The sequence below is a fragment of the Panthera leo genome, chromosome A3 (assembly GCF_018350215.1).
Source record: "Panthera leo isolate Ple1 chromosome A3, P.leo_Ple1_pat1.1, whole genome shotgun sequence".
Lineage (NCBI taxonomy): Eukaryota > Metazoa > Chordata > Mammalia > Carnivora > Felidae > Panthera > Panthera leo.
The window spans coordinates 73,455,848-73,472,757 of record NC_056681.1 but is presented as its reverse complement, the minus strand read 5'-3'; the positions used below and the strand labels follow the sequence as shown (position 1 = coordinate 73,472,757).

At 35.4% G+C, this 16,910-nt stretch overlaps 1 protein-coding gene across 3 annotated transcripts in view; it reads left to right on the top strand.

Moving 5' to 3' along the window:
- Nucleotides 1-16,910, top strand: part of RTN4 (reticulon 4) — a 72,875-nt gene that overhangs the window by 46,822 nt on the left and 9,143 nt on the right. For all 3 annotated transcript variants that reach the window (XM_042932283.1, XM_042932284.1, XM_042932285.1), the window contains 2 exons: nt 10,255-10,462; nt 14,943-15,081. In XM_042932283.1, coding sequence (XP_042788217.1) covers nt 10,255-10,462; nt 14,943-15,081 — 347 coding nt within the window. The remainder of the gene's footprint in view (nt 1-10,254; nt 10,463-14,942; nt 15,082-16,910) is intronic.

Below are 16,910 nucleotides of genomic sequence, written 5' to 3'. Positions count from 1 at the left end.
TTATAACTTTAATATATGTTTATTAGTTTCTTATTTAACTGCCTGACTTTATTAAAGAAAACTTAATATTTGCTTTTGCTTAGGAAGAGGCATTGTCCTGCCCAGCCATTCCCTGTACTTAACAGTATTTTTAGGACCAAATAGTTCAGCTTTTCCCCCCTAGACAAAAGATTTTAAAATTGAAACCTGGCTTCAGGCTATTCAAGGAAGAGCTAGTAAGAATTTGATTTGAGGCAAAATGTAATTGGATGACTTGCATGTAAGGCATGGACGGTAGCACTATTTTTAGCTCTGACAGATGACACTTTATGATTACCCAGTGTAGGCAAGCAACTCTTCTTACTCTAGATTGGGCCAGAGGTCTTTATTTTGAAGAAAAGATTGTAGTGTAGAGAGTTGTTTTTAAATAAAAATATTAGTTTGATAAGGATGCTGCTGCTCTGCCCACTGCACAAAACACTAAAAAGTTTTCACATTTTTATTTTGAAAATAAAAGTGGGTAGGCACTGCAGGGAGTAAATCACTTTTTTCCTAAACAACCAGAATGTATTGAAGTTAATCAGCATTATTTTAGTACAGCAATGCATAAGCATTTCCCACAGTTATAAGAGGAAAGGCTCTGTTAATCTCAGATCTTTAAAAGGATATTTCATGAATATTTAATTTTTAAAAAATATTTTTATTTATTTTTGAGACAGCATGAGCAGGGGAGGGGCAGAGAGAGAGGGAGACACAGAATCCAAAGCAGCTCCAGGCTCTGAGCTGTCAGCACAGAGCCCGATGCGGAGCTTGAACTCAGGACCACGAGATCATGAGACCTGAGCCAAAGTCGGACGCCCAACCAACTGAGCCACCCAGGCGCCCCTCATGAATATTTTATAAAAGAGTAAAGTTAAGGCTACAGTAGGTTACCTTGCATGATTAACATTTTATTTTGCAGTGTAGAAGGAGACCTCAGGATCCATGAAAGATTAAGTTTTTCTTGCACAAGCCCTTTGTCTTAATTTTGGTATCTCAAGAATAAAGAGACCATTAAATTCTTTATTCATAAACAGAACTAATAAGTACAGAAGAACCCCAAATCAGCATTATAGTGAACTTAGAGTTCTTATTTAAAGATGTCCTTTATTTTAATTTGAAAATAGTATAGTCTTTAAATGTTTCTGTTCCTAAGAATAATCTGGCCTTTATTCAGACAATGCAGCAAATATTAATGAAGCAGGTAATGGGAATTTAAAGATGAGAGGTATTCATCAATCCTTCAGGGTCTAGTAAGAAGAGACAAGCCTGTAAAACAGTATTTGCTGTTTTATAAGTTACCAGACAGCAATGCTATTTGTTACTGAATAAGTATAGATATCTGAAAGTAGTTTAAATAAAACAAATGTGAAATCCAAAGCCCCCCCAAAAATTGAATAAGTTAATTTACGCCAGTTTGTTTTAAACTGGCATAAAGTATGCATTCATTCTAATCAATCAGCAATATCTATTGAAAGTTTAGTTGATTGAGGCTTTGTGCTGAGCTCTGGGGATATGGTAAATAAAGGCAACATGCTGTCTTGTGGGGTTTATAACCTAATAGAGAAACAGATGTTAAAACAAGAATTTTTTAAATTTACTTCTAAATTCTTTTAGGTATAAAATTCATTGATACTTAGTATATTCACAAAATTATGTAATCATCATCATTATCTTAATTCCATGATATTTTTATCCATACCCCCCAAAACCCCATACCCATTAGAGTCACTCCCCCATCTACTTCTCCCAGCCCCTGGTGACCACTACTTTCTGTCTCAATAGCATCACCTAGTCTATATTACATATAGACATTACATATAAAGAGAAACATATAATGTGTGACCTTTTGTGTTTGGCTTCTTTCACTTAGCATGATGTTTTCAAGGTTCATCCATGTTGTAGCATATATCAGTGCTTCATTCCTTTTTATGGACCAGTAATACTCCATTGATTGGATCTACCATATTTTGTTTATCCACTCATCAGTTTTTCAGCATTTGGGTTGTTTCCTTCTTTTTGGTTATGAATAATGCTACTCTGAACATAAGTTTTTGTATGGACACATGTTTTCTAGTCTTCTGGGTGGAAATTTCTAGGAGTAGAATTGCTGGGTAGTATGGTAACTAACTTTTTGAGGAATTGCCAACCTTTTTCACAATGGCTAAATTTTACATTTCCATCAGCAATTTAAGAGGGTCCCAGTCTTTGGGACCTTCTTGTCAACACTTGTTACTGTCCATCTTTTTAATATTAGCCATCCTGGTGGGTCTGAAGTGGTATCTGATTATGCTTTTGGTTTACATTTCTCTAATAACTAATGATGTTGTTTTGTAATGAGCATATTCTCATTGCTTTATTGGCCATTTGTATACATTCTTTGGAGAAATGTCTATTCAAATCCTTTGCCCATTTTTAATTGCCTTATTTGTCTTTTATTGTTGTAAGAGTTTTTTATATACTATGAACACAAGCCCCTTATCAGATGTTCAGTTTGTGAATATTTTCTCCCATTCAGTGGGCTGTCTTCTTACTCTTTTGAAATAGTGGTTTTTTGGGGTTTTTTTTTTTTTGGCAGTTGGTTATCCAGTTGTCCCGGCACCATTTCTTGAAAAGTCTCCTCTCCACTGAATTGTCTTGATACCCTTGTCATTCAACTGACCATGAATATTAAGAGTTTATTTCTGGACTCTTAATTTTATTCTGTTGATCTGTCCTTCACCCTTGTGCCGCTACCACACTGACTTGATTACTTTAGCTTTGTAGGAAGTTTTGGAAAAAGGAAGTATGAGTTCTTCAACTTTGCGGTCCTTTTTCAAGATTGTTTTGGCGATTCTGGATACCTTGCATTTTTCCATACGATGTCTCCCAATTTCTGCTAAAGGCATTTAGGGTGTTGATAGAGATTGCGCTGTATGTAGTAGTTCAGTTTGAGGAGTATTACCATTTTAATAATCCCTCTAATCCATAAACATAGCATGTCTTTTCCATTTACTTAAATCTTTAATTTCTTTCAACAATATTTTGTAGTTTTAGGTTTCTAAGTCTTGGGTTTTTTTTTTCATTTTTCATTTTGTTCCTAAGTATTTTATTCTTTTTGATGTTAGTGTAAATGGAATTCTTCTTTTTTTTTTTTTTTAATGCTTATTTATTTATTTTGAGAAAGAGGCAGGGGGCAGAGAGAGAGAGAGAGGTAGAGAGATAATAAAGTAGCCTCCGTGCTGTCAGCGCAGAGCCTGACTCACTGGTCAGTCTCATAAACTGTGAGATCATGACCTCAGCCAAAATCAAGAGTCGGATGGTTAACTGACTGAGCCATCCAAGTGCCCCTGGAATTATTTTCTTAATTCTTTTTTAGGTTGTTCATTGCTTTTATAGACGTATGCTTGATTTTTTTGATACTAATCTTACATTCGGCAACCTTTCTGGACTTGTTTATTCTAGTAGCTGTTCTGTGGATTCCTTACGATTTTATGTATACAAGATCATATTATCTATATACATAAAAATAGAAAGTTTAATTTTTCCTGTTTAATTTCTCCTTTATAATCAGGATGTCTTTTATTTATTTTTTTCTTGGGGGTGGGGGGCTGATTGCTGTACCTCATACCTCCAGGACAGTGTTGACTAATGGAAAGAATGAGTGTCCTTGTCTTGTTCCTGGTCTTAGGGGGAAAGCTTTCAGTCTTTCATTAGTAAATATGATGTAAGTTGTGGGGTTTTTGTAGATATTCTTTATCAGCCTGAGGACGTTCCTTCGATTCCTAGTTTGTTGAGTGTTTTTATAATGAAAGGATGTTGGATTTTGTCAGATGCTTTTTCTTTGGCTGTTGTGATGATCATGCAGTTTTTTAACCTTAATTCTGTTTATTAATATGGTGTGTTAAAGTGCTTGGTTTCCATATGTTGAACCAGCTTTACATTTCTGAGATAAATACCACTTGGCCATGGTGTATATAAAGCTTTTTATTTGTTGCTGGATCCAGTTTGCTGTATTTTGCTGAGGGTTATTGTGTCTGTATTCATAAGGGATATTGGTCTATAGTCTAAATTAATTAATGGATATAAGTCTTTTGATGAATATTAGACGCAATAGCATTTGAATATATTTCTCAGAATTTTGTTAAAACTTTGTGACTACTCCCTTATAATTGAAAATAAACAATCCTGGATAAACTTAATCTTCCAAAGTTTTTTCATTAAAACCAATTTAAGGAAATCCAAGAGACTAGAAATACTGAAGAATGTCACTTAAGGTGGCAGCCCTGTTTGCTAATATTTTTATAATCTAATATTTTTTCATCCTTTAATTTCATTAACAATCTTTAAAGTTTCTTTACACAAAATTTATTTCTTTGCACAAAATTTATTTTGCACAATGACTTTGGTAACAGTGTAGACTGCCTCTCAGCCCTTCCTAGTGTAGGTTATATTAATTTTTGTCTTCTGTGTGACTTTCAGTACCTAGTTGTCTTGACTCTCTTGGCTTTTCTTCCCTTTTTTCCTCCTCAGTGCCTTGAGGGTCTGCAGCTCCACCACCACATCCCTAGGGCTTATTTCAACAAAGCTTTCAAAATATCTACTTTTGAGTATTCTTGTATAGCTATTTGCATATGTTCATGTAATCTGTGGAGGCTTGCATGTGTGATTTTCAAAGCTTTTCCAGTTTTTGAAAAGACCTTATTTCTAGGAATCATGATAGGCAGAAGGAAACTAATAGTTTAGGGTTTACTGTACCTTCATGCAGTTAAATTTATTTTAGGCTGTAATCACTGAATACTACTACACCTTATACATGACTATTTCAAGATGATGAACTTTGGGGGAAATTGACTAGGTTCAACCCAAAGCCCCATGTTAACAGCTTAGCTATATACTGCTAAAGTTTTAAGTATAATAGTAATTCATGTTTGCCATTGAAGGGAGACAATTTCAAATGGTATAGAAAGGAATAAAGCAGCAAGTCTAGACCCGGGGGTAAAAACTGTGTTTGCTAGATATCCATTCAGACTTCATGGTTACCCTAAGTTTTTAAAATTTTACTTGATGAATCTTTTTTAACATTTTGTTTCTACTTATCAATATGGACATGTTTCTTTGGTGATATAGTTCTGCATCACTGTACTTAAGGACTACATAATGTTCTTTTGCATTGATGCATTTTCTAATTTTACTTAATTAGATTCACATGGCTTTTAAAAGCTGTTTTTCACAACTTGATTAATTATAGTTTTCTACTATGGGAAGGTACCTTCAGGTATGTTGGAATAGAGCTCTTTCCTCCCTTTTGGATTTAACCATTGGTTAAGTATTCACATTAAAATTTTTGTCTCATTGATTAACAACATCTCTTGTTAGTCTTACCTTGACTTTCCTGGCCTTTGTTATTCATCTCACATGTGATTATCTGCCAACACTGCTTATTCATTATGTGTGCAAATGCATGACATTTTGAAGGACATTAATGCGCTGAACCTTCATTTTGGCATTATACATGGGGCATATGAGTTTTATCAATAGGAAGTTTGTGTTGAAATCGGTGTTCTTACCATTTACTAATTAAGTGATATCTGTCCAGTCATATATAAGAGCTTGGCTCTCACTTTCTTGTCTGAAAGCCTGCCTTTTAGGGTTTTAAGAATTGAAAGAGATAATGTTATATAGTCTATAGGTAGTATTTAGCACAATGTAAGTGCCTGGTACATACTGACTCCGGAAATAAAGGGAGGTGTGGAGAATGTAGATCAGCAACTTGGAAGAGATTTCTGAAACATCTTTCAGTCTGTCAGCCTTAAAAGGTTTGTAGCTTTCCATTCTTTTTTTTTTTTTTTCTTTTTTTAGCCTTTCTCATACTGTGACCTTAATGATACGGTTTATAATTGCTTGAAAAATTGTAGAAATAAGAATTTATTGTTTTCCTAAAGTTTTAATGTTGTTTGACAGTTATAAAAGCAAAGTGTCTTTGTTAAGATTCATTTTAAAAGACTGGTATGAATAAACATATTTAAGCCCCTCCTGAAAATCTAGATCTAAAAAACAATATATTTTAAAATTTATATTTGGCACAGATAATACATGAATAAAATCTCATTAATTCAGACCCACTGATTGGGAATTTGAATGTAGGACTGATGTATATCTTTGTACTAACTGTTTATTAGTTTCTGAAGGGAAAAGAAAAATCTTTTATCTAATGCCCTGTTTACTAATGATAAAACTGAGCTCCAGAGAACTTGGAAGTCTCATCCAAAGTTGTACGGTTGCAGAGCCAGTACTAGATTGTGGTTCTCTTGAATCCCAGCCATGGGCAGTTTCCCGCCATATCTATATAGAAATTATAGACCAATTAGAAATCATTCTTATCTAGTCATTGAAACTGTTCAGACAGTAACTCTTATATTAGGTAATTTGGTTAGTCATTGATATTGTACATCTCAAATCTGAAATCATTCCTTTTAATAAAATCAGGTCTTACTGAATAGTTTCTAATGATAGTAAGGAATAGTGAAGATATCTGCATTTATTTTAGCTTATCACCAGTGGTGATTTTGAAGGTTAATAAATGTTGGAGCACATTGAGAATCCTACATTTTTATAAAGCAGTATTTGTTCATCTAAAAATTTGAGTGCTTTAGTAGAAAAATAAAGTACTTTACTTGCTGATTCTTCTAGGATGCTTTTTATTTGTTCAGTAATAGTGAAATCTTAGATAAGTTTGAAAATCCTTTTCCATGTGGGTTATAAAGTAACATGTTTATAACAGCAATACAATTCATTAACTTACAAGTTAACCATAAGGTTGAAATTTTCTTTTCTTTTTGTTCATATTTAACACCTGGATAAGATTGGTGATAGTGACTGTGATGGTGTTCATAATAATAACAGCAGATAACAGCCCTACATTTACTAAGAATTTATCATATGCTGTGCACTATATTATGTCCATTGTATTTGTTATCTTATTAATGAAAAATTTTGTTAGTTCATTTTCTCACCTAATCCTCACAATATCTCAATAAGATCCTTCCTATTTGTATATACATTCTATAGATGGAGAAACGAGGTACAGAGGGATTTTAGTGACTTGCCTGAGGTCATATAGCTAATGTACGGAGTGTAGGTGATAACAACACTAGAGTCTAATTGCTTGGCTTGGGGCACAGGGGAGCCTCACAGGAAAGAATTACATTACCAAGGGCAGTCTTTATCATTTGCTTCCTCTACTCTTTCACTGTACCCTGTTTTAAAAAACTGCATTAATTATGAGAACCATTCCTAGCAGAGACTTACAGTGAGGCCTGCATGTTTATATGTTCTATATCTCCCCATTCTTTAGGACCCAGCTCAGCTTCTTTTTCACAGTCTTTTAAAGTTTCCTCCAGTTTTTTTTTTTTGTTTTTTTTTTTGTTTTTTTTTTTTTACTGATGAATTCTCATAGTGGTGCAATAGTTATTTTATTATTTTTGTCATTGTTTTATATGTCTGATCTTCCTAGAATTGTAGTGTTGTAGAGTTAGACAGGGCCTTAAAGAAAAGTCCACATCCCCATTTTTAGGTTTTTATTTCATTCTACTAGGTTGAATTTCTTGAACAGTATCAGCTCAATAAATGTTTGCTGAATGTCATAAAACTCCTAGCATCACTTGCTATCTCTTTATTCAGTATGATATTATTCATGACATCATTTTGATAGCATAGGTACACTGCTTCAAGTTCTGGTTATTTCTCAGTTGTGCTAATGTATTGGTACAATAGTAGAAACAAGTTGAATAGAACAAAACTGATGCAGATGTTTTAGGCAGGGTTGGAATGAACTTGAGATGGGGAAAATGAATAAATGAAATCAAAGTCTGAAAACAAAGCTATAAATCATATATAGAATATTAAATTAATAGCATTTGAATCAAATCATGGTTAGGAGAGTAGAATAAATGCTTCCCAACCATAATGAATGTTGAGCTCCCACTGTGTGTCAGAGACTGTGATGGGCATTTAAAATCTGTTCATCAGTACTCATGGTATATATATACTAACAGGAATTCAGGGCTTCAAGATGATCTTAACATTTTACATTTCACATTTCACATGCATAATTTTCCCCACAGAAGTACTGCTAACAGTAAAGGACAGTTACATACTTAAGAGAGCCTCAAGACCAAAGCAGCTCCTGGAAATGTGGTTTTTCTTTGTTACCTTCTTTACATTAAACATTAACGGATATTTAAGGGGCTCCTGGGAGGTTCAGTCAGTTAAGTGTCCAACTCTTGATTTCAGCTCAGGTTATGATCTCACAGTTTGTGAGTTTGAGCCCTGCCTAGGGCTCTATGTTGATAGCAGGGGGCCTGCCTGTGGTTCTCTCTCTGCCTCTCCCCTTAAAATAAATGAATACACTTAAAAACTAACAACTAACTAACTAACTAACTAACTAATGGATATTTAATATTGTACTCAAGAAGGGGCACCTGGGTGGCTCAGTCGGTTAAGCCTCCGACTTTGGCTCAGGTCATGATCTCACGGGCTGTGAGTTCGAGCTCCACGTTGGGCTCTGTGCTGGCAGCTCAGAGCCTGGAGCCTGCTTCAGATTCTATGTCTCCCTTTCTCTCTGCCCCTCCCCTATTCATGCTTTGCCTCTTTCTCTCAAAAATAAATAAATGTTAAAAAATTAAAAAAAAAATTCTACTCAAGAATATATCCATATTTATTTTACTGTAAGATTATCACCCCTCCCCCTGTTGTTCACAATCCATAGACAAATTATGTTTTGCCTGTGAATTCAAGAGCTCTTGGGCACACTGCAGAATTCTCTGTGGGTTGTACATAACCTAAGCTTAAGAACGTGGGCCTATGCTTATTTGATCCCCAGTGGCTCTCTGACCATAGGCCAAGAGCAAACTTGCTAAGTTTGGCTTTGTCTGACTCCTTACTATTAATAAACATTATATAACAGTGTAGCACATTTAGTTTTTCTCTTTTTCTTTACACCTAAATTTTTATGGCATTATATTTATCTACACTCACAGAGAAGTAGCTTTTCAGGTAATCCAAAAGCTGTTTCCCTTTGTCTTTAGTGTTTTATAGGAAATTTTTGTTTTAATGATAGCCAGGTTAGGTTACAATTTTATTATGTTTCCCAAAGACAGATTTTTTTTAATGTTTATTTTTGAGAGAGAGAGAGAGAGAGACATAGAATGAGCAGGGGAGGGCCAGAGATAGAGGGAGACACAGAGAATCCCAAGTAGGCTCCCAAGTAGCTGTGCTGACACCTCAGAGCTGTGACATAGGGCTCGAACTCACAAACCACAGGAACATGACCTGAACTGAAGTCGGACACTTAACCAACGGAGCCACCCAGGTGCCCCTCAAAGAGAGATTTCTTAAAAGAAGAACTGTAGGGGCGCCTGGGTGGCGCAGTCGGTTAAGCGTCCGACTTCAGCCAGGTCACCATCTCGCGGTCTGTGAGTTCGAGCCCCGCGTCAGGCTCTGGGCTGATGGCTCGGAGCCTGGAGCCTGTTTCTGATTCTGTGTCTCCCTCTCTCTCTGCCCCTCCCCCGTTCATGCTCTGTCTCTCTCTGTCCCAAAAATAAATAAAAAACGTTGAAAAAAAAATTAAAAAATAAATAAATAAATAAAAGTTAAATAAGTCTCTCTCTTACCAGCTTTCAGACTTCAGAATAACTTTCTAAAAAAAAAAAAAAAAAAAAAAAAGAAGAACTGTAGAACACCTTTGCGTAGTTTTTTGTAGTTTTAATTTCTTAATATTTTTTGAGTTAGTGGTTTTTCTGCAGATAAATACATTTTTACATCACTGAAGTAGCTATTCTTTTAGTGAGTGTGTGTTAAGATTTTTTTCAATTAGTTGTATTTATATCCTGCATTGAACAAAGTTTGAAAGCCTTCAAGATGGTTTTTAAGAAACCTTGTTTTGGATTAGAAGTCTGCTGTACTGGGCTTGAGAATGGAACAATCTTGTCTAGCCAGACTGATTTGGACACGAGGGAAATAGATTTGCACGAGAAAAATTGATGGTAAATAGAAATCGATGTAGGTATGATTCTAATTTACAACTTAGATGGGTTTAAAATGCAGCTTACAAAGTTCATTTTTCTTTAACAATTTAGGTTTTGATTGTACTTTAGAGACCTTTTTATTTTTATAGGTGGAGCAAATATAAGTGTGCCAAATCCAAATGGATAAAATAATGTTCTAATTTCAGATTTCTTCTTTTTTAATTTTTAGTTGTTGACCTCCTCTACTGGAGAGACATTAAGAAGACTGGAGTAGTGTTTGGTGCCAGCCTGTTCCTGCTGCTTTCATTGACAGTATTCAGCATTGTGAGTGTAACGGCCTACATTGTCTTGGCCCTGCTCTCTGTGACTATCAGCTTTAGGATATATAAGGGTGTGATCCAAGCTATCCAGAAATCAGATGAAGGCCACCCATTCAGGTGAGATGTCTGGAAAACAAGGCACACGTTGGCAACGCTGTAAACAGGATTAATTTTGAGACTTCATTCTATTTGTAGAATTACAGGCATGCATTTTTTACTGTTTAAAGATAATTGTAGATTTTTGCTCAAAACCTATTCCAAAAGCATCTGCTTTTGAGATTTTTGAGATTAAAGGTCATTTCATGGGCTCATGATGGAGAAAACTGGGATTGTGTGTTACTCGCTTAACTCTGCTGTGTGTTAGTAATATATATTTATTAGAACTAGGTATTGGTTCCCTAATTTTACTTTGGAAGCTATCTTTTTAACATGGTAAGGATTGGTGAAAGTTATATTTTCTTTACTGCATACTTTTCATGTTGATATTAGAAATACCTTTCTTTCCAACAGTGTATGTTTTTATATAATGCTGTCTTACCATCCCTTCTCTATCTAGTTTCCTCTTCTTGTTCCCTAAGGCATACTTTTGTATTACCCTTTGGTGAGCATCTGTATTAGCTTCTTGTCTCTAAACTATCATCTTCTGCCCTTATTTTTTACAAGTACACTCTAGCATCATATCTAACTGGTAATGGGACAAACCTCAGTTTGGGTCTTCTGCCCTCACTTCAGATTTACCATGTTTTTCCCTCACTTAAAAAAAAATGAGATTTAATTCACATACTATAAAATTCAGTGGTTTTTAGTATGGTCTCAGAATTGTACAACTATCACCATCCAATTCCAGATATTCTCATCACACCAAAAAGATATTTTGTACCCATTGGTAGTCACTTCCTACCCAGCTCCTGACAACCACTAACTCCTTATGTCTTTAAATGAACCTTTTTTTCTCAGACTTGTCAATTTCTATCAGTACACCACTATTATCCTCATGTCAGTCTCCCAATTTTGATGTTATCTTTGTTAGCATCTCACATAAAGAAGATAACTATGTTGTGTTGTTTCCCCCTGCTTCCTCAGTGTAGACCACAAGTCCATAAGCTGTATCCAAATCCAGTCTGCTGCCTGCTTTTGTAAATAAAGTTTTATTAGAACATAGCCATATTCCGTCACTTAGCTGTTTTCATCATGCTCTAATAGCAGGGTTAAATACTTGTGACAGAGACCATATAGACTTCAAAGCCTGAAATATTTACAAAAAAGTTTGCCTACTCTGGCTGGACTTCACTTGTTACCAAATTGGGTTCTGGTTACTTTGGTTTACTTTGACTTTTATGGATGTTGTCAGATTAATTTTTCTCAAATACCACTTTTATTGTATTTTTAGGCATATGGGCTCCCTGTTCACTACAGGATGAAGTCCACATATCTTTATCTTCTCTCTCATGTGCCCTTTCTAGGGTTTTGTGCCCATTGATGCTGCCTTTTTAGCTTCTCAGATGACCCTATATATTACGTTTTTTTATTTGGTTCTGTGTTTGATTTCAAGATGGAGCTTTTTGAAGAAGGCTTCTCTAAAACTAGGTCCAAATGATCTGAGGATTGATTTCCTATCTCACTAAATATGGCTTTGAAATGGTCTCTGATTGTTTTGTATATGGAATTTTTTTTACTCAAATGGATCCTGAATATTTAAAAAACTATTTGGTAAGGCAAGTATCTATGTGGGCATGAATGAGTATGTAACTACCTAGAACGTTATCTAGTTGGTATTAATATGTAAATGTAAACTGATTTTCACACTTCACAGAAGAGAGCTCCATCATTTTGCTTATTGTAAAGACTGGTTATTTGTTTCTCTCTAGCTCTCTTCGTATTAAGTAATGATGCTACATAAGTTTTAGGGAGAGACCAACATTGATGAATGGTTCTTATGTCCCTAGCCATTTATGTACAGACTGAATTTTCTGTACTGAAAACTCAATGAGACCGATGGTATTATTCACTTCACAGAGAGGGAAACATACTTGAAGTTCAGTAACTTGAAATTGCAGCTTCAAAATAAATGGCAGAGCCATATCATGCCATAAATCATAGAGGAATATGGTGTTTTTTTTTTTAATATTTTTTTTTTTTAACGTTTATTTATTTTTGAGACAGAGAGAGACACAGCATGAACGGGGGAGGGGCAGAGAGAGAGGGAAACACAGAATCGGAAGCAGGCTCCAGGCTCTGAGCCATCAGCCCAGAGCCCGACGCGGGGCTTGAACTCGCAGACCGCGAGATCGTGACCTGAGCTGAAGTCGGACGCTTAACCGACTGAGCCACCCAGGCGCCCCGAGGAATATGGTTTTTAGTTAGTTATACTGAAATATATAAAAACATTATCAAGCCAAAACTTCTAAATTATCTACGATATAAATTTCAGACGTTGTTTGATTTTAAAGAAGACTTTTGGGGAAAAACCTAGTGATTTCCTTATTCTTTATTTCCTTAGAAACACTTTATTTTTCATTCAGAAGCCTTTTTTATAGTCATTATAAATTCAGCCAACATGCCAGTTTAATCCTGTTGGACAGTTTTTGTAAGTCCTCCCAGTCACACTGCTAGCAGTGGCACCCTTCAGTTTGTATTTGATACCTATGGTCACTGGACAAGATGCTGGCGGTGCTGGCGTGGGGTTATACTATCATGTCCGTGCCGGTTGAATGAATGGAAGTATCCATGGGACTTCATTGGTTGAGAGGGCCACATGTGTGCCTGCCTGCCAGGCGTCTTGTCTTCAGCAAGGATAAGAGCAGTGGTACAAAGGAACAGAATACCAACTTCAAGCTCTATCTGCTTCTGTTCTGTGTTTCTTAAAGCTATACAAATAAATTATTGCTGATTTAAGGGTAGATGTGAGTCTTTGATAATTTTTAACTTGATAATAACAATTTGATATTTGCTGGTTAATCAATAAAAGTTGGCTGAGTGCTATGCCATTGTAATAAAGATCTATTCCTGGTTCTTAATAGTTTATACTTTAGTAGGGAAAATGTACAAGTATACACATTTCCAGGGCTGGATATGGCCAATACTATAATACTGCTACAAAAGAAAGCTACAAAAGAGTGCATTAGAATTGCATAATAGTGCCTTAGAGAAGAAGGAGCCACAGAGGCTTCATGTATGGGTGAGATTTGAGACAGGCTAACTGACTAGATATGCTATTACTAGAGGTGAGAGGAGAGCAGTGTGGATTGGGAAAACAGTATGGTGAACAAAGGCAGTAAGATTAAAAAATGTTTGATGAATGGCTCATATTTGGCTGCATCATAGTGAGTAGTGAGAAATCAGGTTGGAAAGGCTGAGGAGAGCTCTGGTTGAAAATTTGGAACCATAGAATCACAAAACGTTGGAGCCTGAAGAGATTTAAGAAGGTCTGTTTCTTTAATTTTCAAGTGGGAATCATGACCCTGAGAAGTCAAATGACCACAAAGTTACCTTATCTAGATGGTAGCAAGTGTCTTAACTCCTACCTGAGGTCAATCTAAATAGCACTGTTTAGGATAGCTCAAATAAAACTGATCTGGCATTGGCTGAAGGAATGGATTAGGATGCAGACAGATTAGAGATTGGTTTGGAGACAGATAAGAATACCCGAGTTGTAAATAAATGAACACTTGAACTAGAGTGCTAGCATCGTGAGTAAAAATGAAGGGACATAGTTGGGACATACTACAGAAGGAAACTATAGGATAAGGAGTTGTCAGAGGACTGTTGTTTCCAGTATGAGTAGCTAGTATCCATAGACATGGGGGAGTGATGAGGAGACTGGGGTTATAAGTAGCTATTTCTGACAGATAGAAAAGTTCTTAGCATTTCTGAGTTGGTTATACTCTGCCAAGATAAAATGGCTGCTTTGAAACAATAACTGATAAAACAGTTCTTGCATTCCTGCAGATGACTTTTCTTCTTCATTACAGTTCTCTTCTTAAATAAAACAATTCCAGCTATCTTAGTATAGATTAGGGCATCAAAAAGGGCAGTAACTATTATGTTTTACTAGCATTAGCACTATACTTCTGGCAGCCATTTCACAGCCTGGGCCTTGAGATATTGGGTAGTTTCCCCTGAAAGTTAGGCTGCGAGTGTGTAGTATTTGGGAACAGATAGAATCTTTGTTAGGAAAACCCAGTGACAGCCTAATGTCGGCTTGAAGAAAAAAACCAAGTCCTTAATAATAACTACCATTTTTTGAGTGCTTCTTTGTGCCTGCTTGTGTTAATAAGCACTTTATTCAGTGACTCCTCATGATAGTAACTTTCCAAAGTGACACAAGACAAGTAAGTGGCAGAGTTTAAGATTCAAGCCCAGGTCAGTCTGACTTGAAAGCAAATGCTTTTTTCTGTGCTCCTCAGCTGACAGTGTGCATATCAATGAAATCGCCCATTGCTTGGTGAATTTTTACATTGTGCTTCATTTAGAAAGAGTAGGTTTTTTATGGTAAAGTATTTTGTTAATGTCTTTTTTTACAGATATGTAATTGCTGATTGACAGACATCCAGGAAAAATCACTCTGATCAGTGACAGGATGTGTTTTGTTTTCCAGGGCATATTTGGAATCTGAAGTTGCTATATCTGAGGAGTTGGTTCAGAAATACAGTAATTCTGCTCTTGGTCATGTGAACTGCACGATAAAAGAACTGAGACGCCTCTTTTTAGTTGATGATTTAGTTGATTCTCTGAAGGTAAGTTTATTTGCTCTTCATTTTTGACATAGAATTCAATATCAAAAGACTGGAGTGTAAAATTCTACTTTTCCATATTTAAATGACAAGTATGTAGTGAAATCAAATGACAAAGATGTACTGTCAACTTAAGTGTCAAAAATTAGAATCCAATCAACTATTTGAGATGGAAGAAAGTACTATTCTTTTTTAAAGGAAAATAATTTAGAAATTCATACTTTTGGAGATGATAAAGATGAGAAGTGGGAAAATTATACATTTATGATGAGCACTGAGTAATGTATACAGTTGTTGAAACACTATACTGTCCACCTGAAACTAATATAACAGTGTATGTTAACTGTACTGGAATTAAAATAAAAAATTAAATTTAAAAAATGCAACAACAAAAAAAGTGAGAACATTAAAGGGAATTTTCACTGTAGGAATGAAGGTTAGATTTGATACCAGAATGTGAATTAATCTCTTTGCCTTTCTTTTAGAGTCTAGCACTTAATTTCTTAGCTTATGTGTGATTTATATACACACATAAGCTATTTTATATCTTGGACTCTTTCCCGAAATGTTTATTCTGGAAAAGTTCTGATACTTGGAACACCTCAACTAATCTTCAGTTAGTAATTACTGGAAGTCTTCAGTTTTTGGATTTTGCTAGAGTGACTGTTAGAGTCTCACCTTGCAAATAAACTTTCCTGGAGTTCACTGACTCAAAGCAAGCACTAAATCACCTTGTAACATGAGTTCTAAGCACTGAGACTTGAGTTCTTTACATAGAACTTACCATTTGTGTTTTGTGTGTTACTGTCTGTGATCATGCTTAAGATAGACTCATTTCCAGTCTAAGCCTGGGTAGAAATGTACTACGGTGGTATTTATAATTTTTATTTGGTGAGAGATATGTACGAGATAGCAATTTATCATGCAGACCAAGGATATCATAGCAATACCGTGATTGGGCCTTTTGACTCAGTGAAGCAATTTCTGAACAGGTTACAATAGGTTTAAATGCTCAGTGCTTTTGACAAACATCTTAGCTTTAATAAGCCAGTAGATGGACATTATTTTCAGCTGTGTCCTTTCAGCGTCGGACTGGGAATCTCAGTTACTTACTAATGGCATTAATGGAAAATCATTTAGTTTCCTTTTATTAATATTTCTTTTGTATTTATAGAGTGCTTGCTTTTAGTGACATTCTGCAGTAGTGCTTTGATATTATCTGATGTCAGTCTGTAAATGAAACTATGATGGCTGTGTTATTTGGGATGTTTGATTAATTACTTTCAAAGGGAAAAAATAACAAAATCCTTTGGAGTAAGTGGAATAGAACCTTGTACATATGAGTGCCACAAAAAGCCAGTTCCTATTCATTGAAGTGATATATGCTATATTATAGCTTATAGCTGGGGTAGATAGAACGTGTAAACCATTGAGGAGAAAGGTACTAGTGTGGTTTAAGAGGAAGTGGTTGTGGGTGGGAACTGGTTGAGAAAACACACTATACGTAGTGATAAAAGTTTCAAACAGCAAAGGACCATCTCTGAAGTTAGCAGTCAAAAATTGGTGGTGGGGGGTGACTTCAAACAAAAGCATTATGAAGCTTGATAGAGGAGAGTCATTGTTTTTATAGACTTAATAAAAATTGCAACACATAGAAACCAAAAGTCATCCTTCATGTTTACACAGTTTAGCCATGAAGGCAGCGCTCTGTATGTCTAAAAGATGTTCTTAAAGAAATCTGTTTAAAAATAAAACAAATTGATCTGGGAATGATGTGTTATGTTCCAGTTTTTACAAATTTTAATTGAAAGTTTCCACATGTCTTTAGTCAA